The following is a 26343-nucleotide window of genomic DNA, read 5'->3' on the forward strand; positions in this document are numbered from 1 at the left end:
GGATGGATGTGAGGACTTTTTATTTTTTGTGTGGGATATTTAATCCCTTTAGCAGAATAAAATGTTCTCCAGCCACTTGGCAGTAGCTACTTTTTTTTTTTTTTTTTTTTTTTTTTTTGAGACAGAGTCTTGCTTTGTCACTCAGGCTGGAGTGCAATAGTGCAATCTTGGCTCACTGCATCCTCCGCCTCCTGGGTTCAAGCAATTCTCCTGTCTCAGCCTCCCAAGTAGTTGGGATTACAGGCACCTGCCATCATGCCTGGCCAATTTTTGCATTTTTATAGAGACGGGTTTTCACCATGTTGCCCAGGCTGGTCTTGACCTCCTGAACTCAGGTGATCCACCTGCCGCGGCCTCCCAAAATGTTGGGATTACAGGCATGAGCCACTACACCCAGCCAGAAGCAGCTATTTTTATAGAACTATTTTGTTATTAGGTATTACTTCTCGCTCACTGGCCTGTATCTTCCAGAAAAGAAAACTTTGCATTTAATGTTTAAAATGAAATAAATGCTTATCTTGACAAGGTTGATATGGTTTGCATTTGTGTCCCCACCAAATCCATGTTAAAGATGTAATCCCCAGGGCTGGCCGTGCAGCCTGGTGGAAGGTGTTTGGATCATGGGGCTGGATCCCTCATCGGTGTCTTAGCGCCATCCCCTTGGTGATAATTGGATGTGTTCTCTGAAACCTGGTGGTTTAAAAGCATGTGGCACTTCCCCTCCATCTTGCTCCCGCTTGCTCCACGTGACTTGCCTGCTCCCCCTTTGCCTTCTGTCGTGATTGTAAGCTCCCTGAGGCTTCCTCAGAAGCAGATGCCAGTGTCATGCGTCCTGTACAGCCTGCAAAACCATGAGCCAATTAAACCTCTTTTCTTTGTAAATTACCCAGCCTCAGAGAGAGAGATATATATATTTTATAGCAATGCAGGAAGGGCCTAATGCAAAGATGTACTGTTTTGTTTTGTTTTTAAGCTAAGGTATATTGTTTATGCCTTATTACAGATTTGAGGGATATCAGAAACTCGGGGATGCTGTAAGCCCAGCAAGGGGAGGAATATTCTATGGCTTCAAGCCTGGGCTCTCCTGCATATGGGGTTTCACAATGGGAATGGTGCTTAATGTATTCAACTAATACCTTATTTGTAGACATCTGTATCATTTTCAGCTTTTAAAATATGATCAGCTGCATTGTAGCCAATATCCCCAGGGAAGTCATAGCTGATGTACAACTTTATTTCCTTATAATAAAATACTACAAGTTACTGGTCAGATTTAAGATATTCAATACAAATTGCTCTCTAGAAAAATTGCTCCAGTTTACCTTCAGACAACCGTTATGAAAGGCTCATTTTTCCAAACCCTCATGGACATGGCTTGGAAACTATGAGGAATACCTTCATAAAGTGGGAATACCCACACTGACATACTTCATTATATAAAAATCAAAACTTCTGTGTGTTACAAAACACCAGAAAAACACAAGAAAAGAGAGAAGAAATTATTGAGAAAAACCATATCCATGGTTTCCAAATCTCATGTGTCCCCACCAAATCTCATGTTGAATTCTAATCCCTAATGTTGGAGATAGGGCCGGCTGGGAAGTAATTGGATCACAGGGGCAGATTTCCCATGAATGGTTTAGCAACATCCCCTTGGTACTGTCCGCATGATTGTGAGTGAGTTATCATGAAATCTGGTCATTTAAAAGTGTGGCACCTGCCCCCTCACTCTTGCTCCCGCTCCCACCGTGTGAGACGTCTCACTCCCCCATCGCCTTCCACCATGACTGTAAGCTTCCTGAGGCCTTCTCAGAAGCTGAGCAGATGCCAGCCTCATGCTTCCTGTACAGCCTGTGGAACTGTGAGCCAATTAAACCTCTTTTCTTTAGAAATTCCCCAGTCTCAGATATTTCTTTATAGCAATGTGAGAATGGACTAATACACTCACTAACACTGAGTTGGCTTTTTCTTTTTTATTATTACTAGATGAATATTATTTTATATATTCATTGCCCATTTGTATTTCTTCTTTTCTGATTGCCGGTGTATTTCCTTGACTCATTTTTTTCTATTACTGTGTTTGTCTTTTTCCCATTTGTTGATGAGTACCTTCATAGAGTGGGAATACTCACACTGATATACTTCATTATATAAAAATTAAAACTTCTGTGTGTTACAAAACACCAGAAAAACAAATGAAAAGACAGAAGAAATTATTGAGAAAAACACATTTACGATGAATAGAACAATTTTTCTTTATACCTTCTGTACAGTACTGAGCATCACGCTTGGAAAGTCCTTCATAATCCCCAAGATCATGGAAATACTCATTTCTTTTTTTGTTATTTCTTAGTTTGTTAGTATGTTTATAGTTTTATTTGTTAACATCTTGACAACCACTGGAATTAGTTTCTGGCATGAAGTTTAAAGCAGTAATAATTTTAACTTGATTTTTTCCCAAGCAGTTAATGAATTGCCCTAACAAAACTTATTGAATAATTCTTTGCTCAACGGGGTGTTAACGCTGCCTTTATCACATGCTAAAAAGTATATTCTTATAAAAATTCAGATTTGTTTCTGGACTTCCTATTCTGTTCCATGATCTGTGATCTTTTTTAAATTCTAAAACTGTCCCTATTCCAACAAGGGCTCCCAAATTCTCAGAAATAGAGTTTGCATTGCTTTGGTGATCTGTGTTCATATTCTTATCTCTTATGTTAGACTGTGAGTTCCCTGAGGGACAGGAAGTCTCAGTCCTCTTTGTACCCCGAGAGCCAAGTGTGGTGTAATGAAGGGAGGGCAAAACAGCACATGGGGAAATGAGGAAGCCCCAGGATTAGGGTTGCCAGATTGAGCAAATAAAATAGGCAGTTAACCTACAATATCAGATAAACCACAAATAGTTTTTTTGTATGTGTATGTTCTTTGCAATATTTGGGATATACTTATCCTAAAAGTTATCCAGACATCTCCACTGAAACACCCATCCTCCTCAGACCTCGAACCTCCACCTACCTTGAGATTCAAGCTGGAAAACCAGGAATGCATCTTTTACATGCCCAGTGCCACAAGTGACACAGGCTCAAGTTAGAAGGCACCCAACAGACTGAGCATGAGAGTGGTAAATATGACCTTCCACGCTTGCAGAGGCAGCGTCCCAGGCAAGAATGAACTGACTCGCTGCTGTTCCTCCAAAAGCTGCCCCCAACCCCCTGCACCCTGCCCCATGTCCGTGGTCCCCAGGGGCCCTGACCTGAGTGGGGCAGGGCAGACACTGTATGATCCTACAGCTGACTGTTTCCTTCTCATGTAAAAGAAAAGCAGGGCTTTCCTCTGATGCTACCCAGCATGTGATACCTGCCTGGACACACCCCGTAGGCACTCAAGCCATGCTGGGGAGGCAGTCATTCTATTTCTCGTGGCTTTTTGTTGTTGTTGTTGGTTGTTTTTGAGACAGAGTCTCGCTGTCTCACCCAGGCTGGAGTGCAATGATGCGATCACGGCTTACCTCTGCCTTCCAGGTTCAAGCAATTCTCCTGCCTCAGCCTCACAAGTAGCTGTGATTACAGGCACCCACCACCATGCCTGGCTAACTTTTTGCATTTTTAGTAGAGATGGAGTTTCACCATGTTGGCCAGGTTGGTCTCAAACTCCTGACTTCAGGTGATCCACCAGCCTTGGCCTCCCAAAGTGCTGGGATTACAGGCATGAGCCACTGCACCGAGACCTCTCATGTTTATCCATATACTTCCACAGGGGTTGCAAGCCTACACAGCCTATGCACTTGGTCCAAATGGCCCCTAGTTTGTGTCAGGCACAGTGCTAAGTATTGGGGTTACAATGGTGAACGAAAACCAACCTGGCCCTTAATGTCATGGAGCTTACAGTCTAGTTAGGGAGATGACCATAAATCACATGAGCAAAAATGTTTTCATTGAAAAGGTATAAGGAGATATAGGAGGGTATATTGAGGGTCCTAATCTGATGGGGTGGGCAGGCAGCACCCCAAATGAGGAATCTTTGACAAGGCATTCACTGTCAAAGAGAAGTGCTTCTGGCAGAGAGAACAGCATGTGCAAAGGTCCTGAAGTAGGTGGGAGAGTGCCTCAGGGATCTGAGGTGAGTGAGAGAGTGAGAGAGAAAGAGCAAAGCAAGAGGAGGCTGCAGAGGCAGGCAGGGGCCAGATCCTGCAGGCCACTGGTGAGTCAAGGCCATTGCAGAATTTAGCAAGAGAGTCACTTAGCTCAGGGGAGGATGAGGAGAACCTGTGAGGAGAAGCAGGGCTCTTAGCCACAGAGAGAGTGAGGAGAAGGAGCAGAAGCAAGAGAGCTAAAGCTGAGAACTCAAAGGACCAAGGGAGATGCTACAGGGCCGGCTCACAGAGGTGGGGCAGAAGGCAGTCACTTGTTGCCCAGCTTTCTCTCATTTCAGTCTCAAAAGGATCCCGCCTGCTAGGGGGAACTTTCCCCACTTTGCAGGGTAACCAAATCAGATCCTTTCCTAAAATCACAGAGCTGGGACGTGAATGCAGGTCTGTGTAACTATAAAGCTCACACTCTCCTCTCTCCCAAAAGCCCCACTTCTGCCTCCTGATCCCTGGGCTGATGAATTTACATTGAGGCCTATAGCCAAAAAGAGGGCTCAGAGATTCCCCAGCACGGGAGGAAAGTGGCTGGGTGGGAGGGCTAATTCTCAATTCTTGTAGTTCTCCCAGAGCCTGGAGCCTAGGGGAATATGGGGAAAACAAGGCAGACACACATGGAGTCAGCAAAGGGCAGTGTTTCTCAACTTTGGCTACATGTTGCCATCATCAGGTGAGCTCTGAAAACTCTCGGTGCCCAGGCTGTTCCCCAACCAATTAGCTCAGAATCCCTAGGGTGGGGCTTGGGCTCTAGAGCCTGTGGGGAGCTGGGTGTGTGTTCAGGTCAGTTGCTTCTCTCTGTGCCTCAATGTTCCAGGTACCGTTGGAGGGACTGAGATCCTGGGGATTCCTGGAGCCTGGCTGCATGGCCTGGCCACCTGATGCCTTTGTGTTCTCCATGGCAGGCCAGCAAGGCTAAGGAGAATGCCTCCGACAGCTTCATGCACCCCATGGACCCCACTGCTGGAGCGGCAAATGGAGACCACCCAGAACCTGGTGGATTCCTACATGGCCATTGTCAACAAGACCTTACTGGTGGACCTCATGGTTGGTCTCATGCCTGAGACCACCATGCACATTATCATCAACAACATGCATGCACCGCCTCATGGGGGAAAGGGGCTCCTGTGGCACTGGGGATGCAGGTGGCCATGTTGGCCTGGGGGAAATGCCGACCAGCCCTATGAGACCAGGTCCAGGAAGGGAGGCACCGTCCAGACCAGAGCTGTCCCACAGAAATATAACATGGGACTGAGCACAGTGGCCCATGCCTGTAATCCCAGCACTTTGGAAGGCTAAGGCGGGAGGATCACTTGAGCCCAAGAGTTTGAGACCACCCTAGGCAACATAGTGAGACCTGCTATCTACACAAAATTTTTAAAAATAGCTGGGCTTGGTGCCTGTAGTCCTAGTTACTCGACAGGCTGACATTGGAGGGTCGCTTTGAGCCCAGGAGGTTGAGGCTGCAGTGAGCGGTGATCTCGCCCACTGTACTCCAGCCTGGCGACAGAGTGAGATCCTATCTCCAAAAACAATTTAGGAAAAGCTGAGTAGATGGATGTCCTGGTGGCATCATAGGTCCTCGGTCCCCTCCCAGATCTGTGACCCTGGACAGGTGACTTTTCCTCTGGACCTCAGTGTCCTCATCTGAATGAAAAAAGGCGGTGGGGAGGCAGATCTTCGAGTCTAAGCAGTGTAGAAGCCGCATCTGAAAAGCCATACTCAGGGCTCCAAGTCCAGCACACAGTCCCAGCAGGGCCCGACGGGGCGGCCAAGGTGGCACAGGCCATCGGGTCCCAACCTCCTTCCCTTTTTACCCACTCCCAGACCAAGGAGTTCATATTCTCAGAGCTGCTGGCCAACCTGTACTCATGTGGGGACCAGAATGCACTGATGGAGGAGTTGGCAGAGCAGGCATAGCAGCTTGACGAGATGCTGCGCATGCAACACATGCTGAAGGAAGCAATCTGCATCATCAGTGACATCAGCACAAACACCATCAGCATGGTCATGGGGTCCCGTGGATGATTCCTGGCTGCAGGTGCAGAGCATCCTGGCTGGGCGCAGGTACCAGGGCTGAACCCCACAGCCCCACAGCCCACCAGCCTCCATGGCTAAGCCTGGGGTCTCTTGGAACTGACTCCATGCCCAAGCTGGCAGGCATGGGTGCTTTCTGGAACTATCAGAGAGGGCAGAGAGCTCATGGTTTATGGTGTAGGGGCTGGGAACTTGGAGGGGGTTGGGTGTGTGGCTGGACTTGGAGGCGACCAGAGACCTATGAACGTCATCCTGGGCACACCTGTCGTGCAGTCTGAGTCATGCTGGCAGGGCAGGGGCATCCAGCTCCCAGCCTGGGAGTGCAGAGCAGGGGTGATAGTCAGGGTCCCACCTCCTCTATCTGTCGGCAATCCAGTGGTGATCTAGGATAAAACCTTGAGAGTCCCATACACATGGTCATCCTACAACACACCTCACAGGCCAGGCAGGGACACACAGCCCCCTTCCCTCCCTTCCAGGTACCATCATAGTTGCTAGCATGTGACTGAAGGCAGGGTCCCTGGCTCCTGCTGAAGCACTATCGCCAGCCAGCGACCTCATGCACCTTGGCCTGTTGCTCCTAGGGGTCACCTATGCTATTCAGCCAAGGGGACCACAGTGCCTGCTGGCCCAGCTGAGCTCCGCCCTGTGAGTCCACCTGCCTTCCCTGCCATGGACTTTCCCTCTTCTGCTTTTACCAGCAGGAAGGGCCCAGTCTCACCTATTGCAACCTGCAGACCCCCAACCAGCTGAGGCTCCCCTCTTAGACTTATAAGTCTATGGCCAGTGGCATCTGGCTGCCTGTTCTCCCTGCCTCCCCCAGGGTCCCTTCAGAGGGTCCTGGGCTTTCTGACCACCCAGAGGGGCCTCAAGTGCACCCTCCAGCCATCCATCCCTTTTAGCTTCACAACCCCGGTTCAAGCCGTGTTCTTTCTCTTTCAGGCCTGGTGGCTGTTGTGTGGGGTTCCCCAAGATGAGAGGCGGCCCTGGGCCAGTGGGTTAGAAGACAGGGTGACCAGAGAAGAGGGAAGCTGGAGGGGGTTGAGCATTGGTCTGAACCATGGGTGCACTGCCTGGGTGCAGTGGGAGAGGCCAGCATGTGTAGAGTGTGGAGGGCCACCACAGCCCCCAGGACCTACCTGTGAAGCTCCGGCTCCTCCCTCCATCTTCCTCCCATTTCCCTTCCAGCCCCTCTTTTCCATGAACCTTGCCACACCCACACCTGCGCCCTCCCCTCCCCATCCCTCCCACAGCTGCTGCCGCTTTGCCCCTGCTCTGCGCTTACCAGCTCTCTGCTCACTTTTCTCCCGTTTTCTCTCTGCTTTCTCTCCAACTACCAGCCAATCAGATCAGGCAAATCCGTCCCATCCTGAGAGCCTCAGGCCCCACTTCAACCTCTAAACAGATCCCTCCTCTTCCCAGAGACCTCCCTTTCCAAGCCTGCCTGGGTGGCTGTTCTGTGACTTGACGGTGGCTCCCCCAGCCCCAAAGCTAGCTCCCTTCATCTGTGACTTAGTCTGTTGTAGTGGAGAGCTGACATATCCAGCTGTGACTGTCGCTGAAAACTTGTGCCCCCTCTGTGGTGTGCCCCTGCCCTGTTCTTTAAATATCTATAAATAGGCCAGGCGCGGTGGCTTATGCCTGTAATCCCAGCACTTTGGGAGGCCGAGGCAGGCGGATCACAAGGTCAGGAGTTTGAGACCAGCCTGGCCAATATGGTGAAATCCCGTCTGTACTAAAATTACAAAAATTAGCTGGGTGTGGTGGCAGGTGCCTGTAGTCCAAGCTACTCGGCAGGCTGAGGCAGGAGAATTGCTTGAACCCGGGAGGCAGAGGTTGCAGTGAGCCAAGATCATGCCACTGCGCTCTAGCCTGGGCAACAGAGTGAAACTCCGTCTCAAAAAAAAAAGAAAGAAAAAATATAAATACTCATATGTGTATATATATATATATTTATAGATTATACACACACACACACACACACACACACATACACCTACACCTGGCCAACTGCCTCACCTCTAGTGCAGGGAATCAGTCAGTGTGCTGTCCCTGTGGAGTCTTGTGGCCCAACAAAAGAAAGCTGTCCCCTGACATTGCCCCTCCACAGTGCGCCACCTCCAGTGAGCCTTCCTGTCATGCCCGGCCTGTGGACAGCCAGCCCCCACCATCCCTCCTGCCCCCTATCAAGCATGGGGGTGCTGTGCAGGCAGCTGTGTGGCCTGACAGTCTCTACCAGTTCTGCTGTCCCTCAGCTGAAATAAAACCCATTTCTGGATGACAGGGAATGTATCCTCTGCTGGTTGTGTTCTCTGTGGAGCTCTGGGGAGGGGAAAGTTCAAGCCACTTCTAGGGTGCTGTTGGGAGCTGTTGGGAACAGGCCCCCCACAATCTGGCCATAAACTGGCCCCAAAACTGGCCATAAACAAAATCTCTGCAGCACTGTGACATGTTCATGATGGCCATGACACCCATGCTAGAAGGTTGTGGATTTACCAGAATGAGAGCAAGGAGCACCTGGCCCACCCAGGGCGGAAAACCGCTTAAAGGCATTCCTAAACCACAAACAATAAATAGCACGAGCCATCTCTGCTTTAAGGACATGCTCCTGCTGCAGATAACTAGGCAAACCCATCCCTTTATTTCGGCCCATCCCTTTGTTTCCCGTAAGGAATACTTTTAGTTAATCTATAATCTATAAAAGCAATGCTTATGACTGGCTTGCTGTTAATAAAAACGTGGGTAAATCTCTGTTCGAGGCTCTCAGCTCTGAAGGCTGAGACCCCTGATTTCCCACTCCACACCTCAATATTTGTGTGTATGTGTCTTTAATTCCTCTAGCGCCACTGGGTTAGGGTCTCCCCAGCCGAGCTGGTCTCGGCAGGGAGTGGTGAAAAGGCCACACCTTTTCCAAGGGACACTTTTCCTGGAAAGCCCCTGGAGCTTAGGTGGCTCTTATCCTGGGAAGCTGGCTCTGGCCACTAGAGGGCAGGGCCATGAACTCAGCCTGGAGGGAGCCTGTGGGGCAGCTGGCACTCTGGAGGAACAGACAGAACAGGCCACCAGGTGCAGACAGGAGAGGGAGGCAAGGGGACGGAACGGAAGATGCCTGGGGTGGATGGAAGTCAGTGTCCTTGGATGTTGGTACTTGCCTTCCTGGTCACCACTAGATCAAGCTTCTGAGGCTGTTGGCTGTCAGGGCCGGACTGTGATCCATAGGTGTCATGGCAGTCCCTGTGAAATCCCCCAGGTGTCACCAGGCAGCTTACAGGTAACAGGCCTGGAAGGTCCCAACAGCCCAGCTGGACATGCTCAGACACTTTGGGGCTTCTCGTTCAGTGGCACAAACTCCAGGACCCAGTGAGGGAAACAGGAACACACCAGGCCAAGCAGTATGGCTAAATCCATTTATTCCAAAATAAAAAGCAAAATAAACAGGAGTCACATCACCAGGGAACCACGACCCCATCCCCACCTCCTTCCTCTGTCCTGTGCTATCAATAAATAAGTTTCCTAGCCACAAATCATTATTAGAACCTCCTCCCCATATACCAGCTCCAACCTCTGCTAGGTACAATACAGGAGGTGGCCCTACACCCCAGAATATACAAAACGTTACGCAGATACAACATGTACACTGGGGAAGGGGGGCCACCCCGGCAGCCTGTGCCCTCACCTAGTCTACGGTTAGCCCCAGTGTCCTGCCTCAGCTGTGCCTCTGAATGAGAAGATGGGAGCCTGACTAAGGGAAAAGTTGCTTCGGTGAGAATAAGAAGGCCATTAGGCCTCTTCCAAACAAACCAACTCCACCAGCCTCTGGCTCTTAAATAACAATCATCATCATCCTGGCCAAGGTGGCAAAGGGTCAGTTTGTTTCCCCCATTAAACAGGGGTGTTGTCTTGCTACCCTAATGGTAAAGGGGTGACTGGGAAGGGGTGGTAAGGATGTGGTAGGGGTGGAGACTCCAGCCCCACTTCTCCAGGCTCTGCTGACAGGGGCCTGCTTTTATTTATTTTTATTGTTATTGTTATTGTTTTTTGTTGTTTTTATTGTTTATTTTTTATTTATTGTTTATTTTTTATTTCTTGTTATTGTTTATTTTTATTTTTATTGTTTTTAATCCCATAACTTCTTTTTCATAACCTTTTTTATAACTTTTCATAAGACTTTTTTCTACTTTTTGTCCATAATTTTTTTTTGCCACAACTTTTCCACAACATTTTTTATCCCATAACTTTTTCATCCCATAACATTTTCAATCCATAACTTTTTGTTAGTTTCTGTTCTTTTAATAAACACACTTGCATAGTTATATTACAATTTTGTAAAAATAAAAACAGATTATCTCATGCCAAGCGTGCCCAGCATTTGCAGTCTCAATTCCTTTAATACTATAGTTTTCAAGACACACAAAATAAAATGTTAAGGCAAAAACAGCACTTTGCAATAATTTAATAATTTATTATATTACAGTAGCATCACAGCAGCAGTCAATAATACCAATTAACGCAAACGTCTTTCAGTATTTCCATTATATATTCTGTTTACAAGAATTCATAAGTTGGTAAAAGTCATTCTAAGAAAACTTGGCAAATAAAGCTCTGGACTGGAGTTGGCATTTCTTTCTCTACCTCCAGCCCCCCACCCCCAACCCTTTTCTTTCTTTTAAACCATAGTATTCATATTTTAAAATGTTTTAACTAATTTCAAAACACTAAGATAGCAGTTACATTTTTTAATAGTTATATTATTTTAAAATGACTCTTTAAGATAAAGTTTTAGAGAAACTATGCTATGTGGATAGGGCTGATTTACATTTTCAAATTTTCTAAAAATCAGCTTTGGTTTTAGAACTGGTATTTTTCATTTCTGGAAAACCTATCAGGTTTAATCAAACACTTTAAAAATGATTTTCATATATTGCAATCTTTAAATAGGTATTTTGATTCTTCCTACAGACATTCAAATTTTTTCAGCTGAACTCACATTTTAAAATGCTATGTTTCTGATGAACTCTAACCTTCTAATGTTGCCTTCTAAGCAAATTGAAAGCTGCCTTATACTGAGTGAGGCAGAGAATACTTGATTGAATGAGGTATTGCAAAAGACTGCATGCACTTTAAAGAAAGACTTAAGTTATTGTCATATAATTTTCATTCTCTTTAGCTTTTTCTTAAATATATGACAAAATACCTACACAGAGTGGTATTTCCATTAATACAATAAATTTATTTTCCAGACTGACATCCAGCTTAAATATGCCAGTATGTGATTTAATCCATAGGTACCCGAGGAACACATTATTGTCAGATTGGTTATAGATGCTAAATGCTATCTGAGGGTCATTACCAGTTGTTTATATTTATCAGGGTAAAAGTGAAGTGATTTGAACTATAAAAATACCTTTGAAATAATTTACCGATGTATTAGATAAACCCAGTTTCAGAATTATAAAGAAAAAATGTTAGATCAAATAATGTGGCTAATTAACAGTGATACATACAATTTCTAGCCCAGGGGTTTAAAATCAACTTAAAGTAACTGTCTTTAAACTGAACTCAAAGAATGCAAAAGCAGTAAGTTCAGAAAACAAAAAGCAAGAACAGGACTTTAAGTCCATTTTAAACCCTTGGGCTAGAAATCGTACCACTGTTAATTAGCCACATTATTTGGTCTAACATTTTTTCTTTATAATTCTGAAACTGGGTTTATCTAATACATTGATAAACTTATACAATTTGGAAGAGTCAGTTGAAGTCACAAGGACCCAATATTTGCACTCTTTCAGTGAATGCAGGCAAACCTGTAATTCCATCTGTAAAATCGTATACTTGCTCTCCTATTAAGGTCATATTTATCAAAGAATCATGAGGATGCCAAATGCTAAAAATGGAGACGGTCTAGTAACTAGAAATCTCCACCCCAGGGAGCACACATACATATCTCCCTACATCCTAATAATGTGATGTATTTTGGAACACAGACATTAGAACTTCATGAAGTTTAACTGTTGATTCTTTCCCAAGCATTATGAAGTCATACATTTAGGCAATGTATAACAGAAATTCATAATGTATAGGCACACTAACATAAATATTGCACAAAATATGTCTCTAAATGAAACTGAAAGGTATAAAAACATATTTCACTCTTCGTAAAGAACTTTGTGTGGAAATATAACTCTGATTGTATAGATGCTTTTCTTGATAATACTTAGACATTCACAAACAGTAGACTTCAGTTTGTAAACATTTTAAGTTGCATAAACTTCTCCTTGATTTTCAAATATAGTATAATACTGTCTACTAAAACTCCTTTTTGTTTCAACTAAGTACTCTTGCATGTATTAGTTTATAATAATGTTCGTTATTATTTTTTAAAGTGTTTTCCATTCAAGGAAAAGAAGTAAATTCCTATGTCAGAGTCTTTAACCAATGTGATTGAAGACTAGGTATTAGCCAGAGAGGTCTAGATGGTAAAATCAATCTTCTAGCCTCAAAGAAGCTCCATGAACAGAGAGGAATGCCAAGTGTCACACAGCTTTCCTTCACTCTAATTCATTCTTGACTAGAGCCTGTATGCCTGTTTCAGGGACATTTAAACTCTTAAAGGATTTCTTATAATCTTTACTGAATACCTTAAGAAGAATGCCAACCAGTGCCCTTTTGTTTCCTGGGACATGTAGTCACGTGATTGAAACAGGTAACATGAACTCTGACTTTAAAATGTATTATAGATATAGATGCTCTAAGCTTGGAAAGGTTTTCCACATCCACAGTCAATGATGGAAGCCTTTCATTTCTCAGAAATAATCCCTTTTTAGGTAATCAAAAAAGGATACAACGGCCGCAGCTCATGATGCAATATCCTCATGAGCCCAGAGCACATACAAATCCTAAGGGAACTACCATAGTACAGCGCTCATTCTTGGCACCAGAACAACCAAAACATACTCTATTCTGCACACACCTGCCAGAGCAGGCCATTTTCCTCTTCTGTGAGATTTTAAAAGCTCCCCAAAATGTTATTACTCCCATCCCCAAGACACGGAAAATAAGGGAAGGGCTGTTTACAGTTCTTGGCCTTTAAACAACTCTAAATGTCAGTCCTCATAGTGGCATATTACAAAGTAATAAACAGTGCACGCTTGAGGGCAAACCACATATTGAGCTAATGAAGACATCACCATGATTAGAATTTGATCAAACATAATAGCAGAACATAAGCAAATTTTACCTGAATTCTGTAATGAATGTACATGCTGCAATAACATTAAAAAAGCATGGCGGCCCATTCCAAACCCAAGAATAGTTTTGTGCAAATAGTGAGTCTTTGCGTGTTTGAATTCCCACCACGTAAGGGCAAACTCAATATGCATTCTAATGACCTACAATTATCAAATTAAAAAAGAAAAATGCGAAGGGATGCCAGAGTGAACATCAGGGAAAGACCCACTCTCGTTTAATTTTTTACAAATAAATGTAAACTGTAAATTAGAAGCACAAACAATCATGAGTGGCTCTAACATTCGAATGAAGTAAATGAATTGTGTAGGAGATTAACCCCATCACTTTTTTTTCTTTTTTAATTTCTTGACCAGCTCTTAGATGATGGTGATGTTTAGCTCCCTGTTCTTGGCAGCCCGAAAAGAATGGCATGAAGGGGTTGCTGCCCAAGTCTGGGTGCTCCTGGGGGTCCTGCATCTCAGGAAGCAGCTGCATGAGCTGGGGACAACCCTCCCTGGCCACTCCTGGTGCAGGCTCCAGGCTGTCAGCTCACCTCACAAAAATCTTTGGAGAGAGGAGAGCGGGCATCTGCATGCAGTGGAGCCCCCCCTGCTCCTGCCTGCCCACCCAGCCTGAGGGCTCTACTCACCCCCCTGCTTGTCAGCAGCCCCAGGCTCCGGGGGGCTTGGGCACCTGGAGTGCAATCATCAGCAGGGTTCTGGGCAGCAGCCAGGAATTTGCCACACCCCTCGTTGTGGTTGCCACCAAGTCGCAACACCAGATTCTGCAGCTCCAGCAGTTTCACCTGAAGGGAGGGGTGCTCAGCTGCACGCCGGTGCCAGTGTCCTCGCCCACGCCCACGCCTACCCCCGCAGAGATGCTGCACACCCTACCTTCATCTCCTCCTTGTCCTGGGCCAGCCTGATGATGTCCCCCTCCTGGTGCCGCATCTTTGGCACTGCCCTCTGGCTCTCATATGTTGTGATGTACTTTCCTGCAGGAGGACAGGGCTCAGATGCTGGGGCCCCTCCAATGGCCTTGCAGCTCCCCCTGCCTTCCCTGGCCTCTCACTCACTGATGGTGTCTGTTTTTCCCGCTAGGTGGACGAATCGAAGCTCTAATTTCTCCACCTGCTCCTTCACGTCCGCCTTCTCCTTCAGGAGGTCCATAAAGTCACTCTGGGGTCAAAATAATGGGGTCACATCTTGAGAGCAACCTGCTCTGCCCTGCCCCCACCCTTCTTGGCCCATGTCAGGACTCACTCACCTGCAGCTTCTCCATGGCCCCCTGCAGGGCCTGGTGGGTCTGCCCACACACAGACTCACCCTCAGTCCCTGGGGCTGGGGCCACTGCCTTGGACTCCTTCTGGGCCAAGGCCACAAGGTGAGTCAGGCACTGGCACCACACCCTTTGCTCCTTCAGCTGCCCACATAGCCGTGCCTGTTTCTCCTGGGCACTGGCTCCAGCGGAGTTGAAAAATGCCACCTGAAGGCAAGAGGTGAGTATTCTTGTAGGGGCATCTACAGAAAAAACGGGGCAGGGAGGTGGAGCGCAGCCCCTTCCCTTGGGGCCTCGGAGAGTGCACCTGTTGGTGAAATGGACAGGTGAAATGATGTCTGACCACTGGCACCCGGAAGGGGTGAGGGCCCACAAAAATCAGAAGGTGGGGAAACCAAGAGCATAAAGGGGTCTGGGAGGGACCACAGAGGAAGGTGCAAAGCAAGAGCCGGGGGAGTCAGTCTCACCATTACCTCCCGGCTCTCCAGGTCCTCCAGGATGCTCAGCATGGGCCGAGGCACCTCCTCTTCCTCATTGTCCAGATGTCCTCCTCCATCTCCTGTGGAGGGAGGACAGAGGGGTCCTCAGACAACCCGACAAGGGAGGTACTGCGAGCCCACCTCTGCCTTCACCCTCACTGTGTAACCCTGAACCAGCCCCTCCCCAGAAGGGAATGAGCTGCTATTCTTTATTTTTACTTTTAAGAACCAAGATCTTGCTATACGGCCCAGGCACAGTCCCACTACCAGTCGGTGTGGCAGTTCTGACCTGCTCCCTTTCTGACCTGGACCAGTTCACCCATCCTTAGGCAACCTGGTGGCCCCCCACTCCTAGGAGGTCACACTATTGATGCCGAACTTAGGGCAGACATCTGGTGAGCATAATGACCAGCTGTTCTAAAGGTCTCTTCCAACTCCTCAATCCTATGCTGCTAACAGTCCCCCTTTCCTTCTGGGACTCTCTCCTCTTTCTCTGAGTGGTCTCCTGTACCTTGCCCAGGGAGTGCCATGAGGCTCAACTGGGCCTGAAGCTGCTGGTTCGGCTGGCTGGTAGCTTCCAGGTGCTCCTAAGGGGTGAGGAAAGAGAGCGAGAAGGCACGGAGGTTGCCAGGTCATCCCCCTCAAGGCCTCATCCTCAGCAGTTCCCTCTCCTGGGTCTCCTGCAACTTTCAGCGGGCCATCTCAGCCACCACTTTGCCCTGAGCTTCATGCTGCAGCAGCTGGTCCATGAGCTGGGTCTGCAGCAGTAACTGCCTGCGCAGCGCCTCCGTCTCAGAGATCAGCTGCTGATAGGCAGCCACGTACTGCTGCAGATGACCCAGGAACTGGTCTCCCTGCTGCTGCAGACTCTGAGCCTCTTGGTTCTTCAACGTCACCTGCAGGAAGACCGTGGGCATAAGGGTACGTGGTGGCTGGCTTCCAGATTCCGGGCCCATTAATAGGGTCCTGAGGACTCTGTGGGGCTCTGTCACCCACCCAGGCCCCTGGCCCCTTGCTCCAGGCCTAAGTGACTGCCTCCCTTTCCTAGAACCCCATGCCTCCTTCTCCAGCCTCAAATCTTACACACTTCTTCCCACCATTTAACCTGTAGGCCACAGGCTGGTGGAAAAGCAGAGGGAGCCAACCACCATCTGCTAAGTGTGCTTACACGCCTAATGCTTTCCATGTATTATCTCATCTAATCCTCAGCACCTCAGCAAGGAAAATGCTAACTTCCTTTTGAAGTTAAAGGAACAGAGATTTAGAGATGTAAAGTAGTTGAATGGTGACTAGTGGAACCGAGGCCAGAATCCAGTTTGAATCTAAGGAGACTTTTTTGTTTTTGTTTTGTTTTCTTTTGAGACAGAATGTCACTTTGGCCCAGGCTGGAGTGCAGTGGTGCAATCTTAGCTCACTGCAACCTCCACTTCCTGGGCTCAAGCGATTCTCATGCCTCAGCCTCCTGCGTAGCTAGGATTACAGGCATGTGCCACCATGCCTGGCTAATCTGTGTGTGTGTGTGTGTGTGTGTGTGTGTGTGTGTGTGTGTGTGTGATTTTAGTAGAGATGAGGTTTTGCCATGTTGTCAGGGCTGGTCTCAAACTCCAGACCCCACGTGATTCTCCAGCCTCAGCCTCCCAGTGTTGGGATTACAGGTGTGAGCCACTGCGCCTGAAACAAGGAGCTTCTTATACCACTGACTCTCCCCCTATGATTGGGGAGCTCCATGCCTAGCTGGGATGATGATGTCCACACCTGGGAGGAGCCCAAGGCTACCCATCTCTAAAAGTCAGAGGGCAGGAAGCAAGAAACAGTCACAGGACTGCCCTGGAGGGCACTGGGGTCACCTGTCCCCAGGCTGGAGCTGCCTTTGGCCTTGCACCTCCCCTGCTCACTTCCCAGCCCTTCTTGGATGGGTCAGAGGTTACCCTCTCCTTCAGCTTGCTCAGCTTCTCCTGCAGCTCCTTTACTTGCTGCTCCAACTGCAGTGCACTCTTATTCTGGTTGTTCTGGACAGAGAGAAGCAATCAGCGGCCACCCACCGCAGCTGGAGACCCCAGAACTTGGTGTCTACCTCCCATGGCACCAGGAAGCATGGAGGCAGGTGCCTTTAGAGTTACCATTTCAAGTGAGGGCTACCCTTCCCCATTTTACAGGAGGGGAATCAAAGGCCTGGAGGGTTAGGGAGGAGGGCAGGCACCCCAGGTGGGGCAATGCACCAGCTCCTCAAAGCTGCTCTGTGGCTCAGCCAGCGGCTCATGGAGCTCTTGGTTCTGAGAGAGTGCGCAGTTGATGGTGGTGCGATTCTGAAAGGTTTGCATGCGTGTCTCTGCCTGCTCCTCCCAGAGCCTGGCTTTCTGCTCCTGCTCCAGCTCCCGCAGCCTCTCCTCCCGCTCCCGCAGCCTCTCCTCCCGCTCCACAGCCTTTCCTGTTCCAGCAGCCTCTCCTCCTGCTCCCAGTTCAGGTGACTCAAGCCTTGACTGTTTTGCACCTGAGCTTGGAGCTCTCCTGCCAGACTCTCCAGCTCCTTCCTCACGTGCTCGGCCTCAGCTTGTAGGTGCTGTTCCACCACAGAGGGCCCTGCTGGGGGCTCCGGGGGTGGGGGTTCAGCTGAGAAAGGAAGCAGACAACAAGGTCCTCTGGATTCTCAGAAACAAAACAACAAATAAAAGCCCTTCTCTTGGTGCACAACTCCTCTCAGGCTCCCCAAACTTGGCCTCACTGCTAATTATTCCTCGCACTGGGATGGCAGCCCATCTTCCAGGCCACTTTCAGATAGAGAGCCCTGTGGGTGGCTGACAATGGGCACTCCTCCCTGTTTACTGATGGGGACACTGAGGCTCATGGAGATTACAAGACTTGCCGTCTCCTGGCACAGACCTCTTTCCCTCTGCCTCAAAGCCCTTCCATCCACCCACCTCCCTGGGGCATTCTAAGCCACCCCCACAGCCCTCTGATGCCAGTCCTGCTCCCAGGCCATGACAGCCCATCTTACCCATCTAGTTTATGAGTTCGGCCAAGCTCCCCTCCAGCTCCTGTACCCGATGTGTGTCATGTTTCTTCTCCTCCTTCAATGTGCAAACCTGTCCAAAGCACAGGGGGAAAGGGTCCTGGAGAGAGGGACTGGTGGCTGGACAGGCTACCATCTCCCTCTCTGCCTCCACCTCCACAAAGCCCAGACCCATGACCGTACTGGCTGTACTATTCCCATTTTACAGATGTCTAGAAAGATCCAGTGACCTATCTAAGGTGGGGGGCTTAAGGGTCAGGCCTCACCTCCTCTGACATTTTCCATACCCTCTGCTGCCACCGGGCCCTCTCTCCTTTTAGATGTTGAGCATATTCATCTCTCTCTAGCTGGGCTTGTTTAAGTGATTCCATTATCTGCAACAATGGGCACAGAAGTTAGGAAGGGCTGTCCCTGATCCTCACCTGCTTCTGGCCACCTGGGGTCATCTTTCTTCCACATACCTCCCTGTGCGAAGCCTCACCTGTGTCGTGTGTGCTTCCAGCTGTGCCTGTGCCTTTACGGACTGCTGTAACTGCCGCTCAAGGACTGCTTCACAGCGGCTTGAGGACTGGATGGTGAAGAGTGAGAAGTTTCTGTCTGGGGAGCCCGGGCTGTTCTACCCAGTGCCCCTTAAAAGGGCTAGGGCTAGGCTCAATATACAACTTGGTCAGTAAAGGGTCAAGGCATTTCTAAGCCCATGGTCTGGTTTTTAAAAGAACTCAGGGCCGGGCGCGGTGGCTCAAGCCTGTAATCCTAGCACTTTGGGAGGCCGAGACGGGGGGATCACGAGGTCAGGAGATCGAGATCGTCCTGGCTAACACGGTGAAACCCCGTCTCTACTAAAAAATGCAAAAACCTAGCCGGGCGAGGTGGCAGGCGCCTGTAGTCCCAGCTACTCGGGAGGCTGAGGCAGGAGAATGACATGAACCCGGGAGGCGGAGCTTGCAGTGAGCTGAGATCCGGCCACTGCACTCCAGCCTGGGCGGCAGAGCGAGACTCCGTCTCAAAAAAAAAAAAAAAAAAAAAAAAGAACTCAGTACAGTTGGAAGGGACAGGGAAAAAGATTAAATTTTAAATTTACAGCTGGCTGACAGAGGCCCAGAGAGAACAGATAATATTGCTATTGTTATTACTGTTATTACTACCACTGTTTGAACCATTATTGAGTGCTTCACCAGGCACCATGCTAACGATCCCATTCAATCCTCACAACTACCATATGAGACAGTTACTATGATTACCTCTATTGTGTAGATGAAAAACATGGAGTATTAGAGGCTAAGTGCTTGCCTAAGATCACTTAGACAGAGCTGGGATTTGAATACCCAGATCTATCCTATTCTCTAAGCCCATTTTTTCTTGCTGGGGGTGGGGGCACAGATAGGAGGAAATTAATCTTTTGTTCACTTTTTGAAAGGATGATACATTCACATAGTCCAAAACTCAGAAGATACAGAAGGAAAGTATCTCCCAGCCACCCTGTTGCTCTCTGCTGAATTTTTTACAAATCCTTGCAGATATGTTTTATGTATATTATCATAGTATGTACACACACACACACGTTCCCCCTCTCTACACAAATGGTGACATACTAAAAGTACTCTTCTGTACCTTCACAGTACAAGTACCCAATCTCCCACCTGAGACTTGGTCAAGGCCACAGCCAGGTAAGGGCAGGGTGGGCACTTGGCTTCCAAGCTGTGCGTCCAGTGCTCACTCCCACAGTGCCCCCCAACTAACCCACAGCAGCTGACTCAGCCCCAGGCTGCCTCTAACAACCACACACAAAAGCAGCAAGAAATGGCCATGCTGCCTTCTGGGCAGGATTGCATCCTGCAGCCAAGAGGGCAGTAACAGAAGAGCCATGCTGCACTCTGTGCTCTGGGGTCCCTCCAGGTGAGGCCTGGGCACCCCAGCTCCCCATTTGCCCTTGGCACCAGGGGCCCCCAGGCCCTTTCTTCAGGACCCCAAGGGGAAACTGAAGCCCAGGATTGGTCGCATGGAATGAGGGGGTGCCACTGGACTCTTAACAATGACTCAGTGTTTTCACTCACTTGACCGATTGTTGTGGAGCTCGAGTCCAGGGCTACTGCTAGTTCTTGGTACTGGTTCTGAGGTGCACGCAGAGAGGAGAAATTGGAGGAGGATTGTGGGGAAAGGTAGAGAGAACAATCATTATGGCTGGGATGTGTGTGGGCTGTGTCAACTGGCAGAGGGGCACCCAGCCCCCACTGTGGGAGGAGGTTGGGGGGCTGGCCTACAGGGTCACTGCACCTTGGCCCAGGGCCTCTTACCTCCAGATCCTTCAGAGTAGCAGATGATGCAGGGGTAATAAAAATAAGAAATTAAAAAAAAAAAAACTTACATGGGAAACAGTTATGGCTATAGAGAAAGTATAAAAACAGCAAGAGGCCGGGCACAGTGGCTCATGCATGTAATCCCAGCACTATGGGAGGCTGAGGTAGGTGAATCACTTGAGGCCAGGAGTTTGAGACTAGCCTGGGCAACATGGTGAAACCCCGTCTCCACTAAAAATACAAACAAATTAACCAGGCTTTATGGTGCTTGTCTGTTATCTGAGCTACTGGGGAGACTGAGCATCACTTGAACCTGGGAGGCGGAGGCAGTAGGGAGCCAAAATTGCACCACTGCACTCCAGGAGAGAGAGTAAGACTCTATCTCAAAAACAAAAATGAAAACAAAAACAAAACAGCAAGAAGGAAATATGGGGATCTGGGCCTTTGTTTCCAGAACCTGGGCTGGGCATGGCTGCAGGATTCCTCTAGGCCTGTGCTCCCCACCGTATCATTCAGTGTCTCTTCTGAGCTGGCAAGGTGAGTCACAGCACCTGGACAGACCTGACCCACTGCGGGTAACAGGTGTGATGACTGAACAACTCTCTAACAGCAGCCAAGAGTGCTCTGTCAGTCCCCCTTCCCATGCCCATATCCAGCAGGATCGGGCTCCACTCTTGCCCTGCTCCTTTGGCTTGGCAGGAGTCTCCCAGGCAAGTTAGATATGGAGGAAATGCCAAATCACAGCCAGAGGAGGTCATCTCCAAGCCCCTTGTGTCCCTATGTCCTGCCTCCCACCAGGCTCTTTGTGCTCCTGAAAGGTGCTCTGTGAATTCATAATCACAGCCATGACCTCACTGCTCCCCTGCCTCCCCCACTCCCCATATGGATGCATGTTACCCACCTTTAATCTTCCAGCCAACCTCAAATGTCACCTCCTCCACCCCTGAGTCCATTCAGAACCAACCTCCCCCTGAGCTGAGCATTTGGAATGTTCCAAACTTCTCTCTTGCCTCCTTCAGAGGAGTCTGCCTCCCTCAGTCTGTACCCTACATTGTTCAGCTATTCTCTCCACTGTTTATTTAGCAAAATGCCTTCGTTGTCAAAATCCCAGTAAATATGGTAAATGTCCATTTGATTTTCAAGAGATTAGGGTCTTGGTCACTCATCTGTTTGGTTAACCTCACATCTTTTACAGTTAATTCCTCTGAAAAATTAGCTTCAACCCTTCCAACTATAATGTGAACTCATTTTCTCTTAACCCTATGTTCCCTACTCTTAAACCAAAGTGAGTTAATGCAAAATAAGCACAAACATTTATGTGGTCTGTAGATCCTTGCCTTTAGGGCAAAACCTAAAGGTTGTTGTTGTTGTTGTTGTTGTTGTTGCTTCATCTCTCTTAGTCTAAGAGTACCACACTGGGCATTCAAAAGCCCAAGTCCCAGGCTGGGCATGATGGCTCACGCCTGTAATCCCAGCACTTTGGGAGGTGGGGGCAGGTGGATCACTTGAAGTCAGGAGTTCAAGACCAGCCTGGCCAACATGGTGAAACCCTTTAGTAGAGGTGAAACCCTCTACTAAAAATACAAAGATTAGTCGGGCATGGTGGCAGGTGCCTGTAATCCCAGCTACTCAGGAGGCTTGCCTTAGTCTGAGAATCACTTGAACCCGGGAGACAGAGTTTGCAGTAAGCTGAGATCACACCACTACACTCCAGTTTGGGTGAGAGAATGAGACCCTGTCTCAAAAAAAGCCACAAATCCCACATGCCTGCTCTGTACATTATTCCCAAATTACTTTTAAACTTTAAGGTATATCTCACCTTCTCCAAGATGGTAAAAGATGCAGGGAAGGAAAAAACCTCAATTGAACAGGTGAAGAAGCAGACATAAACAGGCTGAAGGTTAATGGCAGCAACATAAAATAAACCAAAGTATCCCCCAAAGCAGAGAAGCCTCAGGGGCATGCACAGCTGGAGAGAACAAGCCAGAGAGGCGTCTCAGCACTGCTTCACCTTGCATTTGTCCAATGGGAGAGCGCTACCCCCATTGGAATGGTTAAGGTTGAACACCAGCATCTTCAGAATGTCCTGAATCTACAGGAGGCAAAAAGGGGAAAACAAGGGCGGGGGAGAAAGACAGAAGTGGCTTAGAGAGAAGCAAGAAAGTCAGGGAAGGAGGAAAATGTGGGTTCAGGGAAACGAATGGCCGAAGAAGAGCCGAGATCAAAACCACGGCCTGTGCCATTCTTCCAAACGGCCACCCGCTGCCTTGCCGGGGCAGGAACAAATGGATAGAAGAGTCTCCTGAGCAATGCAGTCAGAGTGGAGTCACCTGACCAATGCAGCTCTTAATCTGCTCACTAGACCCCTCTCCTCAGGCCCAGGACCTGGGCGATGAATCTAGTAGAGCTCCACACCACCACCTGCATTAAAAAAAACAGACTTCTGAGTAAAGGGTTCACTTGAACAAAGGGGGTTCCAGCTAAAAAACAAGATTTAAAGACACTGATCTTATCCAGTATCTTCTTACAGAGGAGGAAACTGAGGCCCAGGGGAAGAAGTGATTATCTTTCTATGGTCACCCAGCAATCTGGTGGTAAGTTAGATCTTCTTTTAATTCTAGTGCCTGGGGCCCTCCTTACCACATCCTGGGACCCTTTCCGTGACTTCTAAAGGGACAGCCTGATGGCAAGTGGCTGTTCTCATTGGCCTGGCTGACCCTTGAGACTGGGGATGAGAAAAATCAAACAACAACAGCAACCATTTCCTGGCTATCCTGGGTGTTTACAGCAGGCCATGTACTAGGGATTAACATAAAAACAACAGCAATTACAAATCTCATTCACACTTCACAAATGGAAGTCAAGCAACACCATTCTATTTTACAGATGTGAAAAGAGAGGCCCAAAGAGCTCAAGCAACTTGCCCTAAATCATATCCCTAGCAGATGGAGAGGCAGGATTCAAACCCAGAATTCTTAATCAGTACCCAGCAGTTCTTCCACAGTCTTAACAATTACCCTCTACTGCCCCTTGGGCCCACTATCCCCAGGAGCCTGGCCAGCCAAGACTCATATCCCCAGGTGAGTGGCAACCACCAGAAGTGGTTGTCTCAGAGCTACTGCGATTTTTTTTCTTTTTTCTCTTCACTCCTGCTGGAACACCAGGGCTGTTCCTCTGCTGATATTCTTTTAACTGTGGGAAAGAAGAGCAGTAACACTCATGAGAACTACAAGCCCCTACGGTCACATCCTCCTTTACAGTTTTTACAAAATAATCTTATACACCATCTGATTTAATGCCACCAACAACTGTACAAAGTGTTGCCACAATCACTTCGTGATTGATAGGGATTGATATCATGGCTTAAAAAAAAAAAAAAAAAAAAAAGGGCAATACTGGAACTTAAACTCAGTCTTCTGACTCCAAGCTCTGGGGTTTTGCCATGAATCAGCAGCTGCCAGGGACCAAAACCAGAGGTAGAGGTAGAAAAGTAAACATTAAGTGGGCAGGGACTCTACACTCCGTGGTTTAGAGTCATATATCCTCACACGGCTGTTAGTGTTAAGAAGTGCACCAGTACCTCTCAAACTTTTATATCAATGTGTCCTCATGGCAGAAGGCAGCCTTTCTGATAAATCTAGGAATTTATCAGAAAGAGAACAACCTAAGCCTCATTTCAGAGAGGTCTGGTATACTCTTAGAAACCTATGTGACTGTCATCCGTAAGTACACTAATGTTTTTTTCTCTCTCAAGAGAATCAAGGGAAACTGATGCTTCAGAAAGATGTCCTACATTTATCCTGTGGCACTCAAAGCATCCCAGGTTGAGATGATATGAGGAAGATTCAAGCTGTCAAGTTCAGTTTCTCAAGATCTGTTACACAGAAGATGAGCAGATCTCACTCCAGAGACCACTGACTGAAGGGCAATCTGGTCCCAGAACCATGGAGAATTAGAATATGAGGTGGAAAACTCAGAAAAAATTATAAAGTCTCTCTGGAGAGTAGAAGCTTGGGAGAAAACCAAACCAAACCTGTTCTCCTGTTGCCACCCAGAGACACTGTTAACGTTTTGAGTTCATGGAGGAAGTGTAGGCTTTTCACACTGTCAATGTCTATGTTAAGGGAGTAAGGCAGCCTGAAAACTCTTGCTCCCAGTCCCATAGTCCCCATTGCCCTTCCAGCTGGAAATCTGTGCTGCAACCAGAGGAACCAGAAATGGGGTGAGAACGCTGGGTCCTAAGATCAAAGGCTGGTCTTGGAGCAGTAATGACAGTTCCTAGGGGCACTGTGACATCACTACATTCCATTCCTCCCGAGGAGGAGGAGAACACATCAGCATGATGGCTGAGTCACCACTCCATGATGTGGGAGGGGAATGCAGGGCTGGGACCCAGGTCCTTGGAGATGCCAGCCCAAAGAGCCCAGGGAAGTTGGGCTTGGGGCAGCAGAAGGCAGAGTCTGTAGCAGGAAGCCCTAGGAGTCACCAGCCCAACGTCACTCAGAGTGACTGATGAGGGCAGAGGCTTGGGCAGGGGACCCAAGGCCTTGGAGACGTGAGCCCAAAGAACCCAGGGAGGTCAGGCTTGGGGCAGCAGCAGGTGAGGGCCGAGTATGGACCAGGCAGCTCCAGGAGTCACCCGCCCAAAGTCACCCTGGGGTGACTGGCGAGGGCAGGGGCTGGGCTGCTTGCTGAAGGGGTAGGGCTGACTGACAAGACTTTGGTTGGGGAACCCCAAAGGTGCTGGGGTTGGCGGCGCCAAGCCTGGTGTGCCTCAGGAGTTGTATGGTTTTGGTAGTGGTTTTGCCATCGGAGGGGATTTGTAGCTGGGTTGGGGAGCCATGACCTGGTGTGTTTTACCTTTTTCTTGGCCGTGGCCTGTTTACTTTGTCAAGTTTCTTCCAACATCGTGGGGTGGGGAGGGAGGCAGTGTGGGGCCACATCAGTGAAATCCCGGCAATGACCACAAAATACCTCCCATCACCTACCAGGCAGCTGTGCGACTGAGCCAGAGGAGGTGTAACCAGGGCACCACTAGAACTCAGAATAGGGGCGTGGCCTTAATGATCCAAGCCCATTGGTCAATGAGAAAGATGAATGTGAAAGGAGGTGTGGCCAGGCAGCAGCATGTCCAGAGGGACCTGCAGTGTCACAAGGAAAGCTGTCCATGCAACCACTGACCCCGCTCACTCTGGGAGAGGGGAGGGGCTGCCCACTCCAGGAGAGGGGAGGCAGTCGACTTTTGCTTTAAAAGCTTTAAAACTTTAAAAAAGAAACTTAAAAAAAGTGTGTATACTTTATAAATATATGTGTCTATGTGTGTGTATCTATGTGCTCCTCCAGAGCTGTCTTCATTATCCAGCTTCTATGCAATGAGTTTGGCCTATATTTTTCATCTTCATGGAGTACAAGAATTACCAGTATTACCTCAATGGAGATACAAATCCTATAAAAATGGAAAATCTATAGCATGCTTGATGATTAATAAAGCAGACTATATTACTCAACATTCCAATAAGATAAAATAATCACAGTGGTTTCCCTTTTTTAGAAAAATGTTTCTCTTATTCTCCTACATTATTGTTAAGATATTTTTGAAACAAGAAACCTGTCTACTATCTTTAAAAACACTAAGCATTTGGGCCTGGTGCAGTGGCTTATGCCTGTAATCCCAGCACTTTGAGAGGCTGAGGGAGTGGATCACCTGAGGTCAGGAGTTCAAGACCAGCCTGGCCAATGTGGTGAAACCCCATCTCTACTAAAAATACAAAAACTATCCAGGCATGGTGGTAGGTGCCTGTAATCCCAGCCACTCGTGAGGCTGAGGCAGGAGAATCACTTGAACCCGGGAGGCATAAGTTGCAGTGAGCCAAG

At 48.1% G+C, this 26343-nt stretch overlaps 1 protein-coding gene and 1 pseudogene across 1 annotated transcript in view; one reads left to right on the forward strand and one right to left on the reverse strand.

Moving 5' to 3' along the window:
• Positions 1 to 1822: 1822 nt before the first annotated feature.
• LOC140712456 (putative GED domain-containing protein DNM1P46) lies at positions 1823 to 6098 on the forward strand (annotated as a pseudogene).
• Positions 6099 to 10448: 4350 nt separating this feature from the next.
• The window catches only part of LOC103238073 (golgin subfamily A member 2-like), a 32104-nt gene continuing 16209 nt past the window's right edge, over positions 10449 to 26343 (reverse strand). The window contains 12 exon segments of the mRNA XM_073018839.1: positions 10449 to 14210; positions 14299 to 14399; positions 14481 to 14583; positions 14672 to 14890; positions 15151 to 15242; positions 15674 to 15749; positions 17091 to 17171; positions 17382 to 17581; positions 17584 to 17772; positions 18158 to 18245; positions 18439 to 18546; positions 18654 to 18740. Coding sequence (XP_072874940.1) covers positions 13950 to 14210; positions 14299 to 14399; positions 14481 to 14583; positions 14672 to 14890; positions 15151 to 15242; positions 15674 to 15749; positions 17091 to 17171; positions 17382 to 17581; positions 17584 to 17772; positions 18158 to 18245; positions 18439 to 18546; positions 18654 to 18740 — 1605 coding nt within the window. The 3' untranslated portion in view covers positions 10449 to 13949.

This window comes from Chlorocebus sabaeus, chromosome 9 (assembly GCF_047675955.1).
Source record: "Chlorocebus sabaeus isolate Y175 chromosome 9, mChlSab1.0.hap1, whole genome shotgun sequence".
NCBI classification, from domain to species: Eukaryota; Metazoa; Chordata; class Mammalia; order Primates; family Cercopithecidae; genus Chlorocebus; species Chlorocebus sabaeus.